This window comes from Corvus brachyrhynchos, unplaced genomic scaffold (genome assembly GCF_000691975.1).
Source record: "Corvus brachyrhynchos isolate BGI_N302 unplaced genomic scaffold, ASM69197v1 scaffold115, whole genome shotgun sequence".
NCBI lineage: Eukaryota > Metazoa > Chordata > Aves > Passeriformes > Corvidae > Corvus > Corvus brachyrhynchos.
In genome coordinates this window covers 7,228,288-7,244,139 of record NW_008239553.1, presented here as the reverse complement: position 1 = coordinate 7,244,139, position 15,852 = coordinate 7,228,288, and the positions used below count along the sequence as shown (strand labels likewise).

The 15,852-nt window shown below is 49.6% G+C and overlaps 1 protein-coding gene across 2 annotated transcripts in view; it reads left to right on the top strand.

Annotated features, from left to right (window-relative positions):
- Positions 1–6,766: 6,766 nt before the first annotated feature.
- The window catches only part of CREB3L1 (cAMP responsive element binding protein 3 like 1), a 21,203-nt gene continuing 12,117 nt past the window's right edge, over positions 6,767–15,852 (top strand). For both annotated transcript variants that reach the window (XM_017741894.1, XM_008639445.2), the window contains exons 1-5: positions 6,767–6,995; positions 11,541–11,701; positions 13,263–13,341; positions 14,253–14,413; positions 15,056–15,205. In XM_017741894.1, coding sequence (XP_017597383.1) covers positions 6,803–6,995; positions 11,541–11,701; positions 13,263–13,341; positions 14,253–14,413; positions 15,056–15,205 — 744 coding nt within the window. In that variant the 5' untranslated portion in view covers positions 6,767–6,802. The remainder of the gene's footprint in view (positions 6,996–11,540; positions 11,702–13,262; positions 13,342–14,252; positions 14,414–15,055; positions 15,206–15,852) is intronic.

Sequence of the window (15,852 nt, the reverse complement as noted above, 5' to 3'; positions counted from 1 at the left end):
CCCCGCCGCCCGCGCCGCTGCTGCGCCCGGCCTGGGCCCCGCGCCCCCCCTCGCCCTCCCCCGGCTGTGCCTTGAGCCGCCGACGGTCCCTCCTAGGTCCTGTGGCGCCTAGCGCTGGAAATTGTAAATCCAGGCCCTTGGCACGGATGCGCGGTGGAAGGAGGTTTCCACAGCGAGTTGTGCCTGAGCCTTGCGGGGAGAAGAGCAGACTCAGGGGAGAGCTTATCACTCTCTACAAGTACCTGAAAGGAGGTTGTAGCCTGGTGGGGGTCAGCGTCTTTTCCAAGGCAACTGGAGACGGGATGAGAGGATGTAGTCTTAAACTGCAGGTTTAGGTTGAACATTAGCAAGAATTTATTCAGAAAAAGGGTGATTAGACATTGGAATGGACTGCCCAGAGAGGTGGTGGGAGTCAGCATCCCTGGAGGTGTTTGAGGAAAGACTGGCTGTGGAGTTTTAGTGCCATGTTCTGTTCCAGTTGACGTGGTGTTCAGGCATAGCTTAGACTCGATGATCTCAGAGGTCTTTTCCCACCTAAATGATTCTGTGATTCTACAATTCTACAGACAGCAGCAAATTCTGGGCCTAGTTCCAGATCAGGTTCAGTCAAACTCTGCCATCCTGGGGTGTCTGGAGTGTTTGGTCCACCATACCCCTAAGGCTGTGATGCTGAAAGAAATCACGGGTGACTTGGGTATTGATGCAGTGCCTGGGAAAGACAGGGGCACTGCTGCTCAGGATGCTGTCCTGCTGCTGGAGGGGAATGACAGTGGCATTCACAGGCAGTTTGGCCTTTGGTGCTTTGGCCATGCCATGCAGAGAAGCAGCAACAGCAAGGGGGTAGCAGGTCAGTGCCAAGCTGTCCAGGCACACCAGGGCCCTGGGCACACCAGACATGGAGCAGCAGAGACCTGTGATTTGTGAGATACAAAGGCAATACGGGTTCAGGATGGAGGAGCACCAGAGGGGTGGCAGCCAAGGGGTGGTTGGATGATCACTTGTGCCCCTTGGGGTGCACATGCACTGGCTGGCTGTGTGGAGAAGTGTGCACAGCATCTGTCCATCCTGCCTGAATCTTGTTAACACTGTTGAGAACTTCACTTTCATAAAGTCTGAAATTCACTGCATTTTAAAGAGAGGAGAAGGACTGTCTGGAGTGTATGGGCTCTTCTTTCCTGGAATGTAAAGAAAACCTCGGCTGTGCAGCTGGAGTGCAGGGGGCTTCATTCCTTAGTGAAAGCAGAGAAGGGAAATGCAGATGTCACAGCTGGGACAGGAGATTTATCTTGGCAAGCAAAGAGGAAAAAATTTTCAAAAAGAAAAGAGAAAACTCAGAAGAATCCCCTCCCCATCTTCACTGCCTGCCAGCACGAGCAGAACCTCCAACCTGCAAAGGCCTTTCGTCTCCTGGGCCTGGGCTGCTGCCCAGCTGGATTAGCCCCTCACTGCTTTCTCTTTGGAGCAAGACCATTGTGGTGGGACAAGAGAGGCTGTGAGAACCAGGCTGATCCCGATGGGAGACTATGTCCAAACAACTCAGCTGGAGGTGGGAAGGGGAAAGTCACCAAGAATGGAAGCATGAAAGGGGAAAAGGAGGGACAGATGCAGCCAGGATGAGTACAGAGAAGTGGATCCTGGGGGAGGAAGTCATCACCTCCTCAGCCATGCATGGTACCCCTGGGCTACAAGAGTGCTATCTTAAGGCATCCCACATGCAACCGGGCAGGGGAGAAGGCTTAGTGCTTCAGTCTCTCCTTGGGGCCTCCAGAGTTCTAACACCAGCTCTGGGTGGGGGTATATGTAGAGCTTGCATTTGGATATCTGGATGCCTTACATTAGCTCCCAAGATAACTGTTGTACAACAGGAAAGGGTGTTTGAATGAGAAGTGCACGCACGCACATACAGTGTGCTATTTAGACAACCCTAAGCATGAGGTCAGGATGAAAACATGTGGTGAAAATATGTTTGGAAGAGTCAGTGCCTATGTCGATCACCAGGAGTGGGAGGGAGCAGAAGCCAGGAGCTGACAGATTCTCACTCTCTCCCCATGGCTGAGGTGGCCTCAGCCTGAGCAGATTCTGCTGTGGCACCAGAACAGGTTAAGGCTCTCTGTAGGGCCTAGAGATGCAATGGTTGTTGCCTCCCCATACGTGTGGACACTGGCTCATCCTCTTTGGGCGCTGCCTCCCTGTCCTCCTAGAATTTGAGGGGGATGGGCAGCCAGAAATCAGCCTTGGATCAGGAAATCCAGCATATCCTCGCCATTGCGTTTCTGTCCCTTGGCTGCCCCCACCCTGACCGCTCACTGGTAATACAGCTTTGGAAACACATCTCGTGCTATTTCTTGGCTTTGGAGCATAGTTAGAAGGAGAAGGAAGGAGGGTGTGAAAGGGAGGGGAAGATAACAGGAGCGAATAATGCAAAATGAGACTGTGCTGTGAGCTTTGTATCCCATCTGGAAACTGTTTTCCCTCAGTACACTGCACACCCACTCCCTCTAGGCCAGGATGGTAAGGGTCAAGTTTCCCAGTTGACTGGTCCCCCTTGCTAAAGCCAGGCCCATCTGCGTGAAAGCTACTTGAAATATCTTAAAGGAGAATCTCAACAGAGTTGCAGAGTCCTTCATTGTCACACTTAAAAACTCTTGACCAATCTTCTGAGGAGCAGGAGCTGGCTGATCTCAGCCTGGTTGGAAGGCACTCTCAAGGAGTTTTGGTCTTGAAGAGGCTGTGAGAGGATGAGGCTGTTGTGCTTGTGTATCTCTGTCCATCCCACCTTCATTCACATCCAAGTTCCATGGACTCTTTCTTGGACCTTCCCTGGTCTGCTGAGACCTTTGTTGCCATTGTGTTGGCAAAAGTCTCCCCAAAGCCCAGCACAGTCATGTCATTTCATGGCAGCACATGAAGACCTTTAGCTGTACTGGCCCCAGCCTGGGTGGGAACAGAGGGCTAGTGACCACCCAGCACTTTTTTGGCATGTTACATTCCAGCAAGGATAAAGCTACTGTCCATTTAGTCAGGTGATAAACCTGCTTCTCTTTATTGCTCAGAAGCTTGGAGCACTGACCCTGCCATGCACTGCTGTTATCTACACAACCCTAAGTCACCATATTCTAGGACATGCAGTTCCCTGAAGCCTCTCTCACACATGCAAAGGAAGAGTATGGCTGAAGCTTTCTCTGAGTTTTGCCAGATAAGTGCAGCTCCCAGAATTAGGCTGGGTGGGACAAAATTTGCATATTCTGGGTGAACAGGCTCAATCTAAACTAATTAGTAGTGGTTTTGATGGCATCTAGCCAAAATAAACGTCTGGTTGCTCCTCACTGTGTCCATCACAGTCGGATCTTGACAAGAGGACTCTCTCTCTTCTTACTATGTGGTTGCATGCACAGCTGTCCTATACTAATTAGAAATCTAAAATTAACAATACCTGTTGGCTTCAGGAAAGAACAGAGCCAACCCAAGAGACCCAGTAGTCTTCCTGAGATGTGGTGACAGCTTCCTGCTGGTCCCATAGTTTCCATTGTGGGTATAGCCAGCTACAAAGCCATGTTATTATTTTTGTTTGCTTTACCCTTCCTTCTGAAGGGCAGAGCTTTCCTCTGCCTCTTGCCTCCTTCTTTGAGTAAAATAACAATCTCCAGCTTTGTGTCAGCTCTAGGCACTCTTCCTCCTTGAGGGTGTTGGATCCTTGGTGCCCCCTTTGATAATAACCATTGTTATTGCCAATCTCATAGGCTAGTTCCCTTCTCTCCACCATCGGTGTTTGAAGATGTTGGACTGGTATATGTCTGAGTGGTGAGAGCTGAAATGGGCTGCTTTGATGAGAAGGCTTTGCCGGTATTTAGTTTTCCTGGAGGATAAGACCCAGAGAGGAAGCCCAGAGAGGGGTAGATGCCCCAGCATTTCTGGATTGCCCAGGGAGGGGTGCAAGTTTCATTCTCCGCTCATCACCCATGTTTTTCCTGTACTGTGCAGTAGGTCTCTGTCTCTTGGGAGAGAATGGTCTCTTGGGGGCCTGAACTCCTGCACCTCTGGGGGAACAGTGTTGCCTTCATCCTCATTTCCAAACAGGGAGGTCTTCCAGCAGCAAGTCTGCTGTGCGGTGTCTAAAAGAACCAGAAACCTGAAATTACTCCTGCCAGCGCTGGTACCTATGTTAAGGCTCTGATACTCAGCCCCTTGCACTCGTTACTCATCTCTCACCCCTCAGCAGCAGCTGGGGTGATTTTTTAGTTTCGGAGTAAAGCCAGAGGCGCATCTCCACCTCTTCCCTCTAGGCAGGTTTGTCCAACAATGGAGAGATTGTTGACTGACCAAGGGATTGTTGTTCTAAATGTGGGTGGGATGCTGCTAAAAGATAATCTGTGTAACTACTGCATGAATGCATTTTCTTGACTCTTCAATCTCACCTCTGCCTTTGTTAATGCACAGTTGTGAAAGAAATTGGAAGCACATGACAGCATCACAGACAGCTCTCCCTACAGCTGTCCATCCAGCTCTGCTTCTCTTCCATGGCTACACAGTGGTTCTAGTTTTGATGATTACAATAGTAAATATGATTTGAGCCCAGCTCTGCTGTGTCGTGATGCGTTGGCAGCCAGCACTCTGAATCCCTTCACTTTCCTGTGGTTCTCGCCCTTACCGTAAGGCTATCATGTTCACATCCTGTGTTTGCTTGTGTTGTTTAGAGAACACAAGACAAAGAACAGCTGTTACATGAGCAGGCACTCTCTGGGGTTAATGCTCAGGACTCCAAACTCTTTATCCTTCTGTGCTGTAGGATAAGACAAAACCTGGTTTTCCAGTGCTTTTTAGATAGCTATCTAACCCAGTTCCATTTGCTGACTCAGCTCCCTCTGAAGTTACACTCCCCACAGATGGTAGGTGTTTTCTGTTACTTGATTCAAGTGCAAAAATGCTCCTAGGCAACTTGGAAATGGCTGGGTAGATTTTACCAAGCTACCCCACCAACTCTGCTTCTGCTGTGGGAACAAGTGGAGAAAACTTTACCCCAGACATCGCAGGGAGGGCCTCAACACTAGGATTTAGCATGAGTGTGCCTTCTCCACTCTACTTGCACATGCATTGTCTGGTCTCTTGGGAAGCCTTGGATGGTCGTGTGTTGGGCTGTCACTCCAGGCAGTTGGAGGACAAGTGGGGAGGAAGTGAATGGAGAAAAATCTCATGTCAGGCAGAATGCAGGTGGCAGGGACTCCACCCCCATTTCCAGCATGCTCTGTGAGCATCTGAGGTTTTAAGTTGAGCGGCTGAAGGATGATGTTGGAGGGTGAAAGGCACTGACATGTTGAAGATTGCTGCCACTCACCATCTCCCTCCCCCACTTGGTGGGAAGTGTGGGTCTGTTCCTACTTCACTCCCCAGCCTCACCCCAAAGCTCTGACAGCCAGTGGAATGTTGACAGAGTGGTACTGTGCTCAGGTAAAACAAATATACCTTCCAGTAGGAGCGGGAACCTACGGGCTCCAGCATCCGGGGTCCTCTGGCCACCTCCTGCCTCAGTCCTAGCACTGGGGAAAGAAAGGACTGCACACACCCCATGCGTCTCTAGAAGCCAGGCTCTCTCCTGAGCTGAGCTCTCACACTGGAATTCATTGGCATTCATGTCTCCACTCTAGGACCTATGTGCTCTCTCCCACTCTCATTCATACCCTGTTGCTCTTGGTATTTCAGTATACCGCTTTCAATGCCTTTCTGCCCACCGAGATGCTTTTCCAGGCAGGGGGTGGGGTCAGACCCAGTCTGACTCTGCTGAGCTCTCTCCAGTTCATTTAAGTTACACAGTTCTGTCTGTGTAATATAGTCACTTGAATCTATCTGTCTTTTCTTTCCTCTCCCTGAGCCAGAAGCCTCAATCTGCCAACAAATGGGATCATTTTTCAGCTGGTGTTTGGCAGCCATCATTTTTCTCCCTGCCCAACCAATGCTTTGTTGTAGCAAATGGAAAAGTTAGTGATTTGACTTCTGAATAGGAGGATATGCCTCAAAGGAAGCAGGTTCCCTGAAGCATCAGGAGCTCAGCTCTGCAGCAGCACTGGCCAGATTTACTGACTGTTACTGGAATGATTAGTGGAATGATTGTTTGTTGTTAACAGCCCATCTGCAGTGTTTAAACTTCATCGGGCAGCTGAATTTCACAGGCATTATCTGGCTGAAGTACAACCTCATATGGTCCACAGAGGGGCTGTTAAATCCCAGAGGAAATTAAATACAACAGGGGGCCTTCCTGTTACGTTGATCCAACTGATCTTTTTTCTCTGATAGAAATCAGCAGCTGGGTTGATGTCCTCTGGGGCATCAGTGTGCCCATTGCTGCTGGCAGAGAACATGAAAAAGTGTCTGTCGCCAAGGACAGGTGCTGAAGACCATGACTTTCTGCCGCACTTATATTTTATCATCATAGGAATTTCTTTCCTTGTACTCTATTCATTTTGTTGTCACAGTGAGATGATGTTTGGAAGACACAGATAGATACTCACAAAGGAAGGGGGAGATAAGATAATGTAGAAAAGTTTCACGAGTGTTTGTGGCATAGATAAACATGCAGTGATGTACAGCACCACATCCCTTTCTATCTTAATTCAAGATGTTTTTGTCAAACTGATGCAGGCAAGGAATAGGAACTGCTTTTTCCAAATGCAAAAAGGGCTGATGCTGAGGTTTGACTCTCAGTGCAGAGGAAGGCTCTCTGATCCCTCTTGGAGTTGACACTAATGCTCTTTCTCCCTTTGTCTTTCCTCAGCATTTCTCAGAGAACCTGGATCACTTCTCTGACAACATGGAGGATTTCTCCAACGACCTCTTCAGCAGTTTCTTCGATGATCCAGTACTGGCTGAGAAGAACCCTCTGCTGGACATGGACCTGGATCCACCCACTCCAGGCATCCAGGCAGAGCACAGCTATTCCCTCAGTGGAGACTCTGCTCCCCAGAGCCCCCTCGTGCCTGTCAAGACTGAAGATAATGTTAATGGTGAGCATGAGATGTGCACGCTGCACAGCTTTGGGCACATCTGTTACAGAGGCTCTGGCTGGCTTTCATATATAAGGACAAACTGGCTATTCCTTGGACTTGCGCATGGCTAATCCAGGGAAGAATTTGATTTGCTGTTGTCAAATACAGCCCACATTTTTCCCTTCCATTTGTGCTCTCATAGTCACATTACTCCTCTGCTGGGCTTACTGTTATTTTTGAGGATGATAATTGGCTGTGGCTCAGTGTGCTGCCAGCTTCTGGCAAGCAGTAGGCAATGTCTTTTTAGGACCCTGCAAACTTGGGTGTGGATGCCCTAGATCCAGCTCCATTTTGGCATCAGGCAGCAGGGTTTTGGCTTGCACATAGGAAGCATGAGTCTCTGGCTGCAACCAGTGCTGGTACATGTGGAAAGCTAAGTGGCTTCTTTACCAGCAGATCTTTTAGCAGGAGACAGAGAGGAACAGTCATTTTAAAACTTATTTTTAAAACAATTCATTTCAGGATAATTTATGATGGCTGGGTATTTTTAGAGCTGTCCTTACAGAGAGTCCTGTAATTTGTGGGATTGTGTGGGTGTCCCAACAGCTGATGGACACCAGGCTGCCTGAAAAAGCAGTGGCACAGACTCAGTGTACACAGAAGAAAGCTATTCCTTTGAGCAACAGTGAGACCTGGGACAGAGGCTTCCCTCTCATGACTAGGAATGATCCCAGCTTTCTGGTACAAACGCTAAGGCAGAAGGAGAGAAGGCTTGCCTCTGCTGCCTCTTTGGTCCTTGAAAAGGCACAACCATCTGCTACATTCCTTAGGGGCATCTCAGAGAGGTGCTGGGAGAGAGGCTTATGGCAGGCCAAGCAGCTCTGTCTTAGTACCAAAAAAGCTTTTGTTTTGCATTTCTTTTTCCTTAGTTTTAACCCCAGTGCAGTCTTGGAGGGGGCGACTAACAAAAAAACGCCAAACCAGCATGAACAAATAAACACAACTTTGTTTTGCCCCTGAAAATGAATAGGAGGAGAATGACTTGGGAATGAGAGAAGCAAAAAGGATTCATTTGTAGAAAGCAGTGAAATGAAGACTGCCTGCATGAAGCTATCTCAAGAACTCTCTGAGACACTTAGCACCACTTCTCCTTCTCTCCACTGTGTCTGCACATGCCCTTCCTTCAGCTGTCATGTCTCAAAGGCAAGACCATGACTCTCTTGAATGGAGTGTGACACTGATGCTTGGGCAGAGGCCAGCACAGGGTGTACTGTGCGTAACCCAGGAGTTTGAGGTGGGCCTGGCACTTGCTCTCTGAGAGTGCAGATCAGTTTCATAAGGGAGTAAGGCCTAGCATTAAGGTGGCAGGTATAGGAGTATCCATGCATGTAGTCCTGCAGCTAGATAATTCAGCTCATCTTTCCAGGGCTTTCTTGGCTCATAATTGCATGTGAGTCATATTCTAGTGAAACCCTGAGTCAGGTCCAGTATTTGCAACACTGTGCAGTCCTTTTGGCACAGCTCCATCCAGTCTCAGTCCTTTTAGACATTCAGTTCAAATTAATTACCCAGAAATGGTTTTTCTTTAACATTAAGCAAGCTCTGCTCAGTCTGCTGAGCTCCTCGGAATGCCCCTGCTCTGTCTAGGCTTGGAGCTGGCTTGCCTTTTATCAGCTTTCTCCCAGCTTTTCTGCAGATCTCCAAAACTCTTCCAAATCCTGCCCCTTCCCACATGGTTCTCACTAACACAGGTCAGCTAGGGCAAGCCACTGGGTGCATTGTGACCCTACTTATCAGTGGAGTCTGCTTTCCAGATGGCTTGTGCATACAGGCTGGCTGCTTCATTTCCCAGTACCAGCCCTCAGTTTTGCAGGGTGTGATTTGATGCCAGGAGCAGGGGCAGCCAGGGTTGTGCAGAACAGCAGGCACTGGACCGGCCTCGGGTTAGTGCCTGCCCTCCTCTACAGGTCCTGCTTTCTCACTGCTCTTTTTGTCTCACCTCCTCAGCCCTGGGAAGCAACAGATATCTCTCAGCCATTTTTCTTCCCAATAGGTACAGAGTATCTAGAGCAGAGGATGAGTGTCTTGGCGTGCCTCATCCACCAACGTACAGTGAAATCTGCAGTGTTACAGTGTTACCTCTGAAACATCCTCTCGGGCAGCAGAATGTAGACGTGTCCATGCAGGATGCCTACTCCTCAGTCCTCATTGACCCTCTGATGGCTTATTTGTTTCTGATTCTGTAACCCAATCACTCCCCAGATAAATCTCCGAGGGTGGGAAAGAGAGCAGGGTCAGAATGTAGACAGGAAATGGGAGGACTGCACATACTTATTTGGGTGTCTGCTCCTTGGCCTGTCTGGACCAACAGCACTGGGGGCTGCTCTCTCACTGGATCAAGTCTGATTGGAGAGAGCCCTTGGTGGTCTGCTTTCCCTTGTCTGGTAACTTGCTTCAGTAGCAGCCCTCACAGACAGAGGATACCCCACACATCTGAGAAAAAGAGAAATGCAGATCTTTGCAGCAGAAAGGATAAGGAGGAAAAGGCTTCAAATCACAGTAAGGAGCTTCAGAGTAGTCAGCAGGCAAAATGTTCCCATGGTGGGCATAGCAAAACCATAGAAGAGTTTAAATGGGGGAAGCTGAACTCTTCATCACTTTTCGAAAGGGTAGGTTCAAGTGAATCATCTGTCAGGACTGACACAGGTTTATTTGAACTTGCCTAGAGCAGTGGGATAGACTGAAAGATCTCTCAAGATCCCTCATTTCTGTGAAAGGCAGAAGTCAGTCCAAATTTTCTGGACACAAGCACTTGTGGCTGTGTGACACCTTGCCTCTTTCCATCAGAAGGGGTTTGCATACCAGGAGTAACTAGGGCTTCACTACCAGCTGCGGGTTGAGTGTCCTTAGCAGGACAGGGAAAACAACCCAATCTGTGTCTGCTCAGCAGCCTCTGCGTTGTCTCATCTGTGCAGTGCACCCCTGCCTGAGACGCTGCCTGATGACATTGGCCCTGGTGCATTGTGGGAATCTCTAGAAAGCAATCCAGCAGCACTGAGAGCACACACAGCTGAGGCACACGCAGCAGCCACAGGAGCTGTGTCTCTGCTTGAAGATGTCCACTCACAGAGGCAGCTGGAAGGAATGAACATCTGCTAGAGAGACCTGTCTAGGCAGAAAATAAGAGGTGCTAGGCCAAAGACAGGAAGACAACATATTCCATTGGCAAGGGCAACACTGTGTTATCATATATAATTCTTGTTTGGGCTTTAACACCACTCTGTCCAAGCAAAGGCCAGAGGCAGGATTCAGAGCAGAGAAAGACCTTTCTCCCTCTCTCCTCTTGCCAGGACATCTTCTGGACTGAGGCCTGCACTGCAGAACTGCTAGGCAACATCCCTGGGCCTGACAGAATGCTGCATGCAGAGAGCAGTGCAGAGGGGTCAGAGTGAGTCAGACTGTGGCCTTGTGGAGGCAACTGGAGCTCTCTCTGGTGACATGCTTAGCAATAATCTGTCCTGTGTCAAGCCAAATGTATTTTTGCTTGTCAGATAAAAAGGGAAAGGGAAGGGATGAGCATTAGGAAGGAGGGCACAGGCTGCAGGCCAGCTAGGAGTAGCCTTTTGGCAGGCTGAAGTGTTTGAAGAGCAACGACCGAAAATCTAGAGCAGAGCCCAGGCAGCTCTCCTGCCTAGCAGTCTTTTTTCCCATCTGATGTGCAGTTTTTCTGGGATCTCTACTTCCAGTGGCAAGCCAGGCTCACACCACAGATGTGCATGGGACAGAGCAGGCAGGAGGCAAGGGGAGCATGCCCCCACGTCTCCATTCAGTTCTCTTCAGACACTCCCTTTCCCTCACTGCTGCTTCTTGTCCCTGCCAGCAATGGCAGCAGGGCACGGCTGTGGACAACAGTGCCCTGAGCTGCCCAGAGTGGAGGAGAGGGTTTCAGAGGTGAGACTGAGGGGAGCAGCTGTGGAAACAGCCTCACAAGCAGGTGCTGCAGTGAGCTTCTTCCACAGAAATGGACCTTCCTCCTCTTCTGTCATGCAGCAAAGCCCTGGTGCTTGGCACAACATCATCGGGAGGCCAAAGCAGCACTGTCAGCCTTTCAGTGTCATCATGCTTGCTTTCTCACCAGCTCTCCAGCAAAGAGATGGTGCTATTCTTGGTAACACACCTGGCAGCTCTGTGATGCTGGCCATGCTGCCTAAGGAGCAACAGCCCAGCATCCTTCTCTCACTGAGCCCAAAATATAAATAAGCTCCAGAGGATGAGACCTAGACATTACTGGGGGAAGAAACCCTGCAGCTGTCCTCCGGAGCTTGGGCTGCACAGTCAGAGCACAGCAGAGACACAATTCCTCTAGCTCTGTCCTGTGTGCTCCCCACACACTGGGGGTTCATTCCCTTTTGGACTCTGTGTTGTGGGCCTGCACATGCTTGTGTGGTGACAGTGCTAAACTTGGAAAGGCAGCCTCCTCAGTCAGGGGAAGCTGTCTGCATGGCTTTTTTTTTCTTGCCCTGTTCTTGCTAGAGTTTGACTCTCATGTTGTGCATGTTTCAGAGCTGGAGAATGGAGTGTGGTCACTGGGGCCCAAGCTCTGCTCCATCATGGTGAAACAGGAACAGAACCTGGCTCTAGACCTGCCCGAGTCCCAGCTAGCTGCCAGCTCCATACCAGTGCTGAACCTCAACCCTCTGCAGAGACTGCCAGTCCCCGAGGAGGTGAGCCCATCTAAGATCCATCGGGAACCTGGGCTCTCACACAGCAGCACCCCTGGTGATGCAGACCCAGCCACGTGACTGCAGGGTTCTGCAAAGTGATTTAGCTGCTGGACAAACAGGAGAGGGTGATACAAAGCCCAGATACTGCATTATTTGTCATTCTCCTCTTGAAATGGCAGCACGGGAGGCTTTACAATCTCGGTTAAATATAAGCATGTTTCCTTGGCACAAAAGCCAAAAGCTTTATGCTTGCACCTACTGGATCTGTCCCCTCCAATATGCCAGTATTTCTGTAGCCACTCTTGGCTTTTTTTTGTTTTTCAGAGAAGAGTGTCAATTAATGTGATGCCAGTGACCCCACTATACCTGCATATAGACCCCTGCTCTGGCACTGTCTTTTTCATGGCCTTGGACTTGTCACATGGCCTCTCACTCTTCGTAGCTGCTCACTGGAAATGTTGGTCCCACTCCAGGTCCTGCTTGCTTTTTCCTATGAAGCAGCAGGATTTACTATTTCTATGTAACAAGGGGCCAACTCTTTTGGTCATATCTAGGTTCTTAAGAAGCCTGTTTGTCTGAAGGAGGTTCACTTATGCCACTGGTATGTGGGTGTAAGTTGAGGGCTCAGTTCAGCTGGCCTTGAGTCCAGCTGTGTTGGATGAGAAAGTCGGACCAGTCTCACACAGACGTTGCCTATCTTGTAGCAGCTCAGTAGATAACAGTAGACCATCTCTGGGTTCACTTCCTTTTTTCACTCACGCTCAGCATCTTCCCATTTAAACAACCATCCAAAACAAATGGGTTCTTCCAGCCAAAACTGTGCACAAACTTCCTCTATTATTTACACAGCTTGAACTTGCTGTGCCCTCAGATCTCTGCTGTGTGTGCTCAGCAGTCATACCATGGTGCTCTCTCAGCTGTGTTTACAGTCTGGAGGAGTTTGCAATGTGTCTGTTTAGTGTAAAAACTCCACCCAATGGTGGGCTGGGGGCTGGCAAGGCAGGAGGCTGAGGGGCAGCATAACGCAGATGGGAGTAAATCTACTCTTTATTCAGCTCTCAGTCCCCTCCAATTGGAAACAGTTGCCCAGTGGTCCTGGTGAAAATCATGTGAACAGGATGGGGGGGTTGTTCTGTTTCTGTACAACCTCCATACTCCCCCTTATAATGAAGGCAGATCAAAGAGGGACTTCCCATGTAACGCAGGGGTTGGTTTAAATTACACTGTCTGGGTCTATCAAAGGAAGAATTGCCAAGAATAAAAGTCATCTCCATTTTGGAGGTACTCAGCTCAGTGCATTACTTGGCAGCACATCCATCTGCCACTGCCACTTCCTCTGCAAATGTGTTTGCACTCTGTGTGCCCAGCAACTGAGACTTCAGGGGCTTATGTTTGAACTCTTGGTTTCCTTTATGTGTGGTGAGAGGCTCCTTTGGGGCAGAGCTGTGAGATGGGGCAGGACAGGCAGCAGGGGAGCAGTGGCTATGAACAGAACTGGTGGGATCCTTCTGGGCAGGGGAGGTAGCAGTGGCCAAGAGCTCTTTCTGCTTCTCTTCCATAGATTCCTATAGAAATGACTCCAGCACCTGTGATCAAAGCTGAACCCAAAGAGGTGAACCAGTTTCTAAATGTACCTACAGGTAAGAAGATAGAATTTCCTGGTCAGCTGTATTACTCAGATATAGATTGTTATTATACAGGGAGAAAAGACAACACCTGAGGGCAGAGCCGTTCACATAAGGTAGCACTGGGGCACAGAGCAATAGAGGAGTGGGCACTGCACTGTTCCAACTAAGATCAGCATCTGCATCAGCAGCCACACACAAAATTGTTCAGACAGGGACTCCCAGGCAAAACAGGCTACTTCAGATCTGGAAATATGCAAGAGTGCTTTAAAATCCTCAGAGAGACTGTAGAGCTATCCAAAAATAACCATCTGAAAGTCAGGAAATTCAGGATCCAGTTTAATTTGAAAGAAACCCAAGCATCTGAAAATCTGCCGATGCACAAATGAAAGCACTATGGGAACTCCCACTGCCGCAGAGAGACATTCCTAAGGCATATTCCCACCTCCATTAAGGCCCCTAGGGCTCTCCAGTACAAAGTGGGGACAGTTTTCAAGTGCTTGGAAACCAACTGAGTGACCAGAGCCCTGTTGGATCAAGTGTGCTGGCAAGTGTGTGAGTCCTGCAGTGCTTTTGGAAGAGCTTTTCTTTCACAGAGCTTTCTGTACTCGTTAACAGGCTATGGAGCAAAATATCATGGGCTTTTTACTTCATTTTGGTTGACACTGGAGTACCTTATTGCTTTGTAAATACCTTCAGTGCCTTGGCAAAGCCCCTGCCAGCTCCTCTGCAGTTCCTAGTTTAGCACATTTGAGGTCAGTCTAACCTCTGTCTTGGGCAGTGCTCAGTTCAGCCTTTTTCTCAGACTCACTCCATCTTGTGAAACTCATCACCCTCTCCTTCCAGCCCTGTGTTATAGGCAGGGCCCTATGCCTGTACCAGCAGGCTGACATGAGAGCCATTGACTTGATCTCCTTATTTCTCAGTAGATGACCTGGTGCAGATGCCTCCAACTCCGCCCAGCAGCCATGGCAGTGACAGCGACGGATCTCAGAGCCCTCGGTCCCTGCCTCCCTCCAGCCCAGCCCGGCCTGCTGCTCGGTCTTCTACTGCCATCTCCTCCTCACCTCTCCTCACAGCACCACACGTAAGGAGGCAGCAGGGCATCACTGGGACACAGGGCTCCTTGCTGCTCAGAGGGTTTTGGAGGCTTTCCAAGGCTCACGTGGAGGTTCCTGCCCTTGCTAAGGTCTCCAAGCTGAAATGCTCTATCAAGGCAATGTGATGCCTTAGCACAAGGATGTGGGGACAAAAAGCGCTCGCAGGAGTGAGGAGAGGCACAATGAATCTTGCATAAAATCTACCAGCAGCTACCTTGTTTTAGCAGGTACTGTGTTTCACCCATTCTTTGGGAAGTGGCCGATGCACTAGAGGACTTTCTGAGGAGGCTAATGGGAGAGAGGAATTACTGAGAATTCCCCTATCCGAACCATTTTAACCGTCACCCAGAAGTTTGTTGGCAGGGTCCTGCAGTGTAAGTGTGTAGCCAGCCTCACTGTGAAGGAGCAGATGCCCTCCCAAGTAAAAGAGGAAAGGAGTTGCTGAGCTGTGCCCCTAGGATCGGGTTGAGAGTAGGAAAGAGCACTGCCCCGCACCTGTTTGGTGTCAGTGGGCAGTAGTGTATTCTATTCTGATGTGTACAGCCTCTGGCTGCTCTGCAAGGCTTTAAGGAGGATCACCGGAGTAGAACTTCTTGGTGACACTGATGGATGCTCTCTGTGTGTTTCAGAAGTTACAAGGAACCTCTGGCCCACTGCTCTTGACTGAAGAGGAGAAGCGCACCTTGATTGCAGAGGGCTACCCCATTCCTACCAAGCTGCCCCTCACCAAAGCAGAGGAGAAAGCACTGAAGAGGGTCAGGAGGAAAATCAAGAACAAGGTGACTGCAAAACATGTAATCATACAGTTCCCATGATTCCAGAGCATCCTCAGCTGACCAGTGCTATATTTACCCTCACCTCCTCAGCTGCACTGCAGCTCAGAAAAGGTGGGATCCTGCCTTTGGTACACTAGCACAAGCCTCGCAAGCCACAAAATGGTGCCAAGGGGCATCTCTGCTTGGATGTTCTGCAAACAGCCATATCTGGGAAGTGTGGCTTCCAGCCCAGCTCCTGGGAGTGTGTGGCCTGGGACAGGGTCCACCAGCTAAGGTATCACAGATCAGACAAACTGGTCTGGTCAGGCCTTGTTGCAAGGGCAGGGAAACCAAAGCCATTGCATGGTGCAGGACGGGTGATGCACAGTGTTCACTAGCCAGGCAGAGGCTGTGAGACTTTAGACTGGGATTAGAAAGCATCCTGTGGGAGAAATGGTGAGACTGAACGAATCACCCAATGACTCAGAAGTGGTCTTGGGCAGAATGAACCCACATGGCGACAGCACATACCCATGTGAGTCAGAGGAGTGGAAAGATGCTCTCAGCGAGGGGCATAATGCAAAAAAAGGTTGTGGGCTACAAGCCAGGGAAGGCTGCATACCTACAGCATCCATCCCTCCCAGTTTTGGCCTGGAGACCAGCAGGGACGG